General features: G+C 35.1%; 1 protein-coding gene across 1 annotated transcript; it reads right to left on the bottom strand.

Moving 5' to 3' along the window:
• Positions 1-5,320: 5,320 nt before the first annotated feature.
• Positions 5,321-9,500, bottom strand: BDBG_00657 (acyl-CoA desaturase). Its single transcript, XM_002629365.2, has 2 exons — positions 8,218-9,500; positions 5,321-8,129 (listed from the first exon to the last, which is right to left on the bottom strand). The coding sequence occupies exons 1-2, from the start codon at positions 8,501-8,503 to the stop codon at positions 6,994-6,996; spliced, it is 1,422 nt and encodes a 473-aa protein (XP_002629411.1). The 5' UTR covers positions 8,504-9,500; the 3' UTR covers positions 5,321-6,993.
• Positions 9,501-10,942: the final 1,442 nt, after the last annotated feature.

Here is a 10,942-nt window from a genome sequence, read left to right as displayed (position 1 = left end):
ACATATTTCAACTGAGTTTACTTTATATCAGAAAGTTTTAATATCTGAATCTTTTTTCAATCAGAGTATTACACTCAATAATCAATTATCTGATACAATTGAAGAGTCTGAATAGTTATCTTATATATTACACTTCACTGTGTTCTAACATTCTGTATCATATTCAGTGATGTAACTGATTTGTTTGTTTATTAAATATCATGAAATCATTATTATTATTTAGAGAAGGTATAAATCACATTAGCAATGTTTTGAATCTATGATATTTAAATTATTAATCAATCTATTCAAAATTAACAGTAGCATTATCAAAAAGCATTATTAAAAAGCAATATTAAAAAGTATTGTCAAAAAACATTATCTTTTACAAAGTGAATGTAAAAGTTACTTAAGTAATCACTTTCATCTCATTCTTATCTCAAGAATCAGTCATCTTATTATTCTTCATCTCAATATTAAGATTCTTTATCAGTGTTTATATCATAAGTTGAATTATATGAGCAATGCAGAGAATATAATCTTATTTATTATTTCAGAAATACAAAGTCAATTTTTGCTTCAAGCTCTTCACTATAGTGTAGTTATTCACAGCATTATCAGTTATAATTATAAGAAGACTGAGACTAATATCTCAATAGTCATTTTTAATCACAGTTATTAATATCTCTATTATATAATCTTCAGTATGACTACTGATCAATGATTCAAATTCAATTAATATCTCTTGATAAGTTCAGTTCTTATCAATATAATAACATATAACTCTTATAAATGTAAGATTGTTTATACTAGTTTATATATTCACTGTGAGAGACACTCTTCAATGATTCTTCAACTCTGATTCTAGATATTGTATATTAACTTTGTAGTATATCTCAAGGTTGAACTGAAGACAGAGTCAATGTGAAATATAAAGATTTAAATTAAGTATTTGAAGAAGTGTTCAGAATTCAGAGTTTTCAATTAATTAAAGAGAAAGATTCAGAGATATATATATATAAAGTAATTATTTACAGAAGTTATCAGATGAGAGTTGTGAAATCAGAGTACTGATATATAATTATTTTTGCATAATTTTCTTCAAATTAGAAAGTTAGTGTTATTAAAAATCATTATCTGATAAAGTAACTTATCAGCTTAGTAGTAATTTTCTGATTATTTTTCTTTTATTATCTATATTCTGATGACTTCAGATGTTAGAAAATTTCTTCAGAGCTATAATTAGTTTATAATAAATGTTTCTGAATAAAGTTGCAGTGATTGCAGTAGAGAGATAACACTTTAGTAATCTATAATACAATCTATTGATAATTATTTCATAGTTTATCTCAGTGTTTGTGTTGAGTTTTTCATAAATTTCATAGCCTGAAATCAGATGTGAAGAATGAAGTGATTATTCATTATAATTGAAAGAGAGCATTCTGTGTTGAATTGTAAATAATATAGACTTTGTAATTCACAGTGATTTCTTGAAGAGTTTATAAATCTTCAATAGAAGTAAAAGAAGTGAAAGAAGTGAATTTAGAAGATATAATAATAATTTGAGAAAGATAATAATTTATTTTCAATAACTGATCACTGATATGTGTAAGAAGAATTAATATAAGAGAAAATAATCTTATTTCTTAGCTTAGTTATAATTTTAGTACTAACTCAGATTAAATATTATTAATGTATAAAAGTAAATAAACAATCTTAATTAATCTCTGTCATATTTCTTGAAATATATTAATATTATGAAAGAGAGTATTATCAAATTATATTATCAGATAATATCATTAAAAATATATTAATATTATGAATATCAATGTTGAAAAAATGTTAATACTTATACATTATAGTGATTTGTGAATCATGATAGTTAAATATATATATATATATATATTATTTCTGACTTGATTACAACTTGTACAATAATTTTTAAAAATTCAAAATTAATTTCAATTATTAATAATTATGAACTTATAACTAACTAATATAAAAAGAAAAAAACTTTTTCTACTTATCATCTTTCTTCTCTTTCTCATTCTTCTTTATTATTCTTTATAATTCACTTCTCATTCTTCTTCTTCTTCTTCTTCTTCTCATCTGAGATGATAATTATCTTAAAATCTCTCTTCACTATCTTCTCAGAGAAGAGTTCTCACTGCTCTCTCTCAGTCAGGTTAATCTATGCTTCAAAATCCCGCAATTTCTGATCTGCTGTCTCAGATTTCATCTCAGTAATAAGCAGATTAGCATGCTCAGAGAGCAGAGCTATCTTCTTAATATTCTGAATTATGAAGTGTATTCAAGGTCTGAATAAGATCTCAATTTCCTTCTTCTCTATCAGCTTCTGCTAATTAATTAGAGAATAGAAGTATTATTAAAAATTATTATCTCTTAATAAATAAAAAACTTATCAGTTTTAACTTCTTTATCTTCTACTTTAATACTCTCTTAATCTTCTTCTATCATTACTTATTTACAGTAACACTCTTCTTCTCTCTCTCTCTTCATCTTAATCTTAAATCATTCTCAGAACTTCTTCTGATTTTATTACTACTGTATAAGACTCTTCACTGTCTTCTTCTTCAATCTCTCACAGATAATGTCATTCATATTATTTCTATACTTAGTTCAGTCTAAATCTATCAGAAGTGTTACTTAAAATTGTTATTATTCTACTCTCTTACAGAGTCTCTTCAAGGCATTATAACATGTCTTATAATCTATCTCTTCTCACTTAAACATCTTCTTCTTCCCTCTCTTCAATCTGTGACAGTGCTCACACACCTTGATAATCTGCAGAATCACAGAATATTTGAAGAGAAATAACATAATTAATTTCAGTGAGTGTTGAAGAGAGGTGAAGACAGAAGAGATAATCAGAAATAATATGATAATAATAATAATAATAATAATAATAATAATAATAATAATAATAATAATGATAATGATAGTAATAATAGTGATGATGATAATGATGATAATAATAATGAAAGAGAAAGTGTATTGAAATATATTACTAACTTATCAAATATAAAGAGACTTAAAGAAAATATTAACAGCTTTCAGAGATGTACAGAAACAGCTACAGTGTTGTATAGTAATATTATCTTCATTCAATACATGCACTGTTAATATTCTTTGTATATAGTTATCATATAATCTGTATCAGAGATATATGCAGAAAACAGATCTTTGTTACTAGAATAAATGATTGCAGCAATTCTCTATTTTTATATTATAAAGATAAGTTATTCTCATTTCTTTCTTCTCTCTTTTCTCTTCTTCAATCAATCACTAATTTCAAGCTGATATGAAAACTATTAAAACACTCTCAAAAACTCTCAATTTGAAGAGTATAGACTAATTAAATTTCAAATACAGAAGAAATTAAATTATCTTCTATAGATTCAATTATTCATTCTCTCTTAAATAAAATAGCAGTTGTATTCCTTTCTCCTCTCAATCAAATGAAACATGGCTCATGAAAAGTGAGTACTATATCAGATTATAATAATCAACACAGTCTCAGTATGCAGAGCTGTATATACACAGCATGTACTGAACTGAGAGACTGCATAGATTGTAAATCAGTAGCAGTATTTCAGAGAGAGTTATACAGTGTGAGAAAGCTGTAACTCTCAGTCACATGCACAGAGAATGAATTATTACAGTAAGTATATATATATTGAAGTAATACTTTTTGATAATACTCAGTCTCTGATATGATGAAAATAGAGTCTCTCTGTGAGATCTGTTTTTATCAGAAGTCAGAGAATCTTATATTTCTCAAGATTATCTTCACATATCTTATCTATAAAATTGATAAGAAAAATCATTAATTTCAGCATTCTGTTCTTGATATTATTTAAGTGATAGCAGAGTTCACTCTGATCATACTTTTTAAGTGTATATTTTCTAATTATTCACATTTATACAGATATATACTGATTATTTATTAGATAATATTAAGATAATAACTTATTACAGCTGTGTTACTCTCACTGTGAGAAATACACAGTTAGTAATAAATATTGTAAAGACTCTGAAGAGTGAGTATTTTAAGAGTACTGCAGCTCTGTGATCTTGATTTTTTTTATTTTTATTTTTTATTTTTTTCTTTTTCTTTTCTTTTTTTTTTTCTTTCTCTTTCTTTCTCTTTTTTTCTTTCTCTTCTTTTTTTCTTTCTCTTTTTTTTTATTGTGATTTTTTCTTGTTATTATTTTATTTTTTATTTTTTTATTTTTTTTTATATTTTATATTTTTTTTTAATTAAAATGATATTAATTATAATCTGTATTCAGAAAAGTAATGATATTTAATAATACTCTCTGTTAAATTTTCAATAAATGAGCACTATATTATAATATTATGTAAGTAAGAAATGATTTCATAATCTCATTTAATGTCATTTTTAATAATGAGATCAGAATGAAAATGTAACTAAGAATTTAAATATATTCTTTATCTGAAACTAGATTTTTATTTGAAAAGTGAATCTGAGACCTTTAATATTTGAAATAATGTGATTTAAAATCAATGTAATAAACACAAATTATAATCAGAAGTAATACTTTTAGACAATGTAATAACTGTAAAGTTTGATTCTGATTTCAGACACAGTCACATGATCAGTCTAGTATCAGCTATAGTTATTTAATTTTAAAGTATTATCTGTATAAAATTTATAAAATTATCTGCAGTGTAATAGATAGATTAATTTAAATTATTATTAAAAGTCAGTATTCTGAGAGTAAGAGATAATAAAGAATTTAATAAGTTAAAATAAACAGATTCTGTAGATAAATATTAACTCTGCTTTCTCTTATTCTAAAGCTTCTCTTTTATTTTATCATCAAATTTCATACTCTGATAAAAACTAACATCAGTCTTATCTTATAACTCAGAAACTTTCTCATAATAAGTAATTATTTTATTAATAAGTTATTTAATAGAGTAAGTAATTCTGAGTCTTGAGCTGAACTCTGAAGTAATAGATATATCACTTATATTAAGATGACTCTGCTTCTTCTAGATATGTAAAAAAAAAAAAAAAAAAAAAAAAAAATATTCTTTATAATAGAGAATGCACTTTTCAAAAGTTAAAAGTATATAAATTTATTAATCAGTGAATTCAGAGAAAATGAAATATCTTTAATAAAAAGTAAAAGACTTTTTAAAAAAGATGAACTATTTTTATTAAAAATATTGATGCAATATTCTAAAAAGAAAAATGTGCCATTCAGGCTATAATCTGTAGAATAGTTGAAGGTTGTATTGATAGATCTATCTACAAGAACATAATATAGTGGTGGGTCACGTGATCTGGTGGGATCGCTAACCGCAACGGCCGTAACGGCCAACAAGAACAGCAATTCGGGAAATGCATGCTCCGTACAGATTACATATTGCATGGATGCAAGAAATATGCATTCCGCAGGCTAAGGAGGGTTCCCTGTCCCTGTAATCCGTGGCTACTGTTCATCACGCCGTTATACAACTCTGTGCACACAGTACATAACATTGAAAAGGAACTAATCTAACTAACTCGATAAAAGAATGAAGGGGGGGGGGGGGAAAGGAAAAGGAAATTGAGTATTCCTTTCTTGGAGACAAGGTTATAATCCGTACTATCATCCAGTATTATGAGGATCTGATGTTTGATATAGATGTATAGATAGATATCCATACAGATGTTTCTAATGAACCTGCTGTGTTGTCTCTTGTCCTCTCAAACAGCGAGAAATCACATGTTCAACCGCTGTCTTGTTGTTCCCCTCAATTTATTCCCAAATGATAACTGCCAGTTGTCAAAAGTGTTTTGTTTTCTTTTCATATCTTTTTCAATCTGTAACTACTGATTCATTAATTACTAAAATTACTTTCCTCACTGAGATTTATTTCCTCTGTTCTCTCTCTCTTCTCTCCTCTCTCTGCTCCCAACACGGGCCCCTGGCGGGTTGCTTGAAGCCTGGAGGGATTACTCGTCCCTTATTTAATAGTTAACTCTAGAGGAAAACCTTGATTTCCTGTGCAAAAGAATGAGAATGCTTGTAAGTTCTTTCTTTTCTTGTTGCAGGCGGAGAGGAATAGAAAAATACGACATTTTCACATCGTCAAATTTTAGTTATCTCATATCCACATTTCAATCAAAGAAAAGGAAAAGCAAAACGTCATTTGTTTTTGTATTAGTCTTATTCTTGTATTCGTCTAGATGCTAGACTACTCGCTGTTGTTTCTCATCAGACATATTTTTTACCATCAATTAAGGGAGATGATAAGGAGGAAGAAAGAAAAAACAAAATAGAAGAAAAGAAAAGGAGAAAGCAAATATTAAAAAGAGATGCGGCCGAGCGTATTCTTTTGTTAAGGGTGCAGACGAGAGGCAGGGGAGGGAGGGATATATTACTGAGGAAGAGATGTGCGAAAAATACAAAAAGGTCTTTGGAGAAAAGAAGAGATACATGAGAATAAAAAGAAATAGAAGCACAAACGGCGCAACCCAGACTCAAAAAGCATTTTCAGGTGCGGTATGGTATGCGTGAAGCATACCTTATCCCGACAGCATTTCAGTTCACTTAGAAGTGGAGCGGATGAAAAGACGGGGGGGAGGGTGGATACCAAGATGAAAAAGGAAAATAAAGTTATCGAGGGGGCGGAAGATATTTTTTTTTTTTTTGGTCAGGAAACCCCATGAAGATAACTAACAAAGAAAAGAAACGAAGACATTAAATCAAAATCAGATATGTGCTGGGTTATGTTCGTTGCAGCCGTTACGTATTACAAGAGCGATGGGTACAGGAAGAGAGAAAAGAGAACAAGGAATGGAGAGAGGAAAAAATTAATGGAGGGAAAAAAAAGGGAAAAGAAAGAAGAAAAAAAAGAAAAAAACTCCAGAAAACAATGGTGTTTGTCGCATATCATCAAAAACCCGCGACTTTTTCACCTTCTAAAGGCACACGTCAAATATCAAAACAAGGAAAAGTTCCAAAGGAGCACTTCTTTCTACGCTGCATCAGCCGTAGGAATAGGCTCCGGGATCTTCGTCACCTGTGCTCCCGCCCGCACGATCCGATTCCCATACTCATCCCGCACCGACTCCACCTCCTTATTTTCTCTCTGCGCCCGCTTCCAGATCTCCACCTCACAACCACCACGGATAACCCCAACCCGCATCGTCGATAGCAGATTGTGCGCTGCATTCGAATGATTATACACGCCGCCGTTAAACATGGCAGTGGCATCTTTACCGATACCAGCGTTAATCATGGCCTTGCCACCGGGGTGATCCTTGATGAAGTCTGTAACGTCATGGACGACGCCGGCGATGGCGATGAGGCCCCGGCCGTTCTTGGCTTGGTCGACGTAGTCGTCCCATTCGATGACGGGGAGTTGGTCGAGGGGAATGCCCCAGTCGAGCTTTGCGCGGCGCTGGTCGATCTTCTTCTGCAATTGCTGGACGCGGCCCTTTTCGATCTCGTTAGCGCGGAACTGCTTGAGGTCATAGGCAAGGCCGAGCTGCTTCCAGATCCAGATGGTCCACTTGGTTGGATCATATTGGTGCCATTCAATCGCGTTGCGGTAGTCTGAGGGGAATTCATGGTGGAAGTTGTGGTAACCTTCACCAAGGGTAATAAGGGCGGTGATGACGTGGTCGCGTGGAGAGTTGCGGTCATCGAAGGGTTGGTCACCCAGCCAGTGGGCGAGGGAGTTGACGCAGAAGGTGGCTTGTTGGACGAAGAAGATGCGCAGGATGCCGGCGTAGATGAAGCCACCAAACCAGTCACCCCAGCCCAGGCCACTGACAAGCATGGGGAAGATGAGGCCCATGAAAATGACAACTTTGAGGTAGTTTCGGTGTTGCCAGACGACGACCGGGTCTTCATTGAGATCTGTGATGTCGGTTCGGCCGATGCGTTTGGGGTTTTGCTTCATTATCATCCAGCCAATGTGGGAGTATAAGAGGCCTTTGCGGACGGAGTAAGGGTCCTTCTCTGTGTCGGTATAGCGGTGGTGGGCACGGTGGTCTCTCGCCCACCATCTAATGGATCCTTCCACTGCACCACCTCCAACAGCAGCCAGATAGATTCTCAGGGGTAACGTGGCGGAATATGAGGTATGAGCCCAAAGACGATGATAACCTGTTCACACGGATAAAAACTGAGTTAAAGATGTGTTCCCCACGCAAAAACTCTGGAACATACAAAAGTGAATTTTCAGGACACATACCAGCAGTGATACCGAGTCCAGTCATGAAATAGTACGCAACAGCCCACAGAGCTGTTTTCAGTTGCAAGGGAACCCAATAGGCCTGGACGAGGCCGTATATAGGGATGGCGATAATGAGAGTGACGTTGAGCCAGTTGACATGTTTGTGCCAGTTTGCCAGCGTTATTTGTGTGTCTGTGATATGGACCTTCTTGAGTTCAGCGGTAGTTCGACGAGCAGCATCTGCGCCTGCGGATTTCCCTCCAGCAGCAGCTGGAGTAGTTGCGGGGGCTTCGTTTGAAGCCATGGTGGTGTTGCGGACCAGCCTGCCGTTTGGTGAGATCAGGACGATAGGAAGAAGGATAAAGCAGACGAGGGGATACAGAGGCTGATAGTACAGAGGCTGATAGACTGATAGAGAGATGGGTGGAGAGATGAGAGAAGTTGAAGATGAGGACGTGGAGGAAGAAGAAGTGGAAGGGGAACAGGAAGAAAGTTGAAGAAGTTAAAAGGGTTAAAAAAATGAAAAAGGTTGAGGGTGTGAAGAATGGCCTGATCCTGCTCAACCAAGTACCGGGGGAAGTATACCACAGACGAAGAAGACGATATTGAGAGCAAGGAAGAAGAAAAGTATCCGTCTTTAAAAAGAAGCTAGTGAGATTCTCTTCAGCTTCACGGGTTGCTAAGAACTATTATCATCATCATCATTATCATCATCATCAGATGTTCTTCCCTGTTGTCTTGTAAGTTGTGTGTCGCGAGGATGAAGATGAGATTATGCTTGGACGATTTGTTGGGGTGGGAGTGGAGGAGAGTTTACGCTGTACAGCGCTTGCTTTGTACCAGGTACCTTACACATGCATACAACCATGTACCATATTTACTCCCTATACCTCCACTCACAAGAAAATTAACTCACTCTTGACATATAAAGAGCCTTATATTTTATAGACATCAAGAAAAGAATACATCAAGTGAATAACTCATAACTCTTTTTTCTTTTCATAAAACATTCACTGTGAGTATTCTTGAGTGAGGTAAGACATTTCTGAATACTTGTGGAAATTCTTGAGGTACAAGAATTCATAGTGTCTGTATGTATTAGTACAAGTGGTAGCCCCATCTCGGCAACTAGGTAGCTAGCCAAAGTCAAAACTTCCTCAACGCCCCAGACCGAAAAGGCCTGGTCAAACCCTCTCTCTCTACCCAGCTTGTTCCAGAAAACGTAGACAAGAAAACTAAAAGTGTATTGAACTTCTCTTGCCATCGTCTCAAGTTATTTACTCTTTTCAAATCCATTGACGAGAAACTTCGTCAGAGAAAAGTAAATTTAGCGTTCGACGAACTAAAATCCAGCACTTTTCCATGACGGGTGGGACGCCCAAACAGGCTTAGCGCGGTCCCCAACAAAACCACAAAGCGCCATTTCCAGTTACTGTGGTGCTCTCATTGGTGGATATTCATTTAAGCCTCATGCAGCACTCGAAACTTAAACGGAATCTGGGCGCCAAACCTTTCACATCAGGAAACTGTAGCGGCCGCCACCACCACCTCACCTTGGGGTGTTGCCGCAGCGATTTAAAAATCAGTGTACTCGTACTCCGTAGGTTGTTTATGCCCGCTGCCTTGCAATTTTCTCCCCAACCAGTTTTCTTTTCTTAGCTTGATGAAAAGGTTTAGCGTCATTCTTATTGTGTCGTGTCATGTGATGCTTTTATTATGGATATTTATTTACATTTATATATTTTTTTTTCATTCAAGAACAAAAATGCAAAAAGAAGACTTGAGTGACTAACTACAACACTAGTTTTGAATAACTCATGGTGAATTGCAAATTACCTCCAGAGCAGGCAAGTCCAGTGTGAAACTTCTATGCTTTTACCTCTATGATACGCGGAGGTTCGAGCATGCATCATCATGTTACTTCCCCTTGATGGGCTGGCTTTCTATCGTCTTTTCTCAAAATCCTGTACTTTCGTCCTTTACATGGCAACCGCGAGATGTGGATGATCAACGAGCTAGACCTGGTTCCTTCAGCCACGGGGTGTGCCGTGAAACAAAGCATCTGGCTCCAAGGCGAACATTGTCATTTTCAGCCCTGTGGTCCTTCATCGCAATTCCGTTTATCTTGCCTAGAGACCTAGACGCTTTTCCTAGTTTACTACTCTCTTGGCTTCCCTCTATCCCCCCCTCTCCCTAAGTTTTCTCTATTCCCTCGATCAGATCCGCCTTAGGGTAGTATCTATTACACCTTCTGCAGGATTAGCAATGTATTATCTGCTGGGAGGATGTGCGGAAACGCTCTGCTGAGAGACAGACGACTAAGACGACTAGAGGGAAGACGACAGCCCCCGGGGTGGAATCGTTCAATGACTACATCTCACCTCCGCAGACCTACGTGTGTATGTGTATGCCGGAGACATCAAACTGTGGGAGGGTGGCCATTGCCGATTTCGGGGCAACCCGTTTCCCTGGATTAGAGCCGTTGGAGCGGTTTACATGGATGCCTCGGATACCTCAGTCTTACTGCTACCATCAGGGTCTCCGTTCAATGGGTTGCTGCGATATTCGACTGGGCTGTGAGCTCAGGGCAGTAATGCTCTCTACAGCGTTCTTGGTGAAGGCAATTTCTTCGGGGGTATTTATGGCAGAGGCTCTTGAGACTAGAGTGGATGCATAAATGAGATATTCCTACGTTCGATACGACCATGAACGTTATCAGCTCGCGATACATATTAAAACTAAC

This window comes from Blastomyces gilchristii (assembly GCF_000003855.2).
Source record: "Blastomyces gilchristii SLH14081 genomic scaffold supercont1.1, whole genome shotgun sequence".
NCBI lineage: Eukaryota > Fungi > Ascomycota > Eurotiomycetes > Onygenales > Ajellomycetaceae > Blastomyces > Blastomyces gilchristii.
Note: the sequence above shows the minus strand (reverse complement) of the source record. Positions and strands in the feature narration are given on the sequence as shown.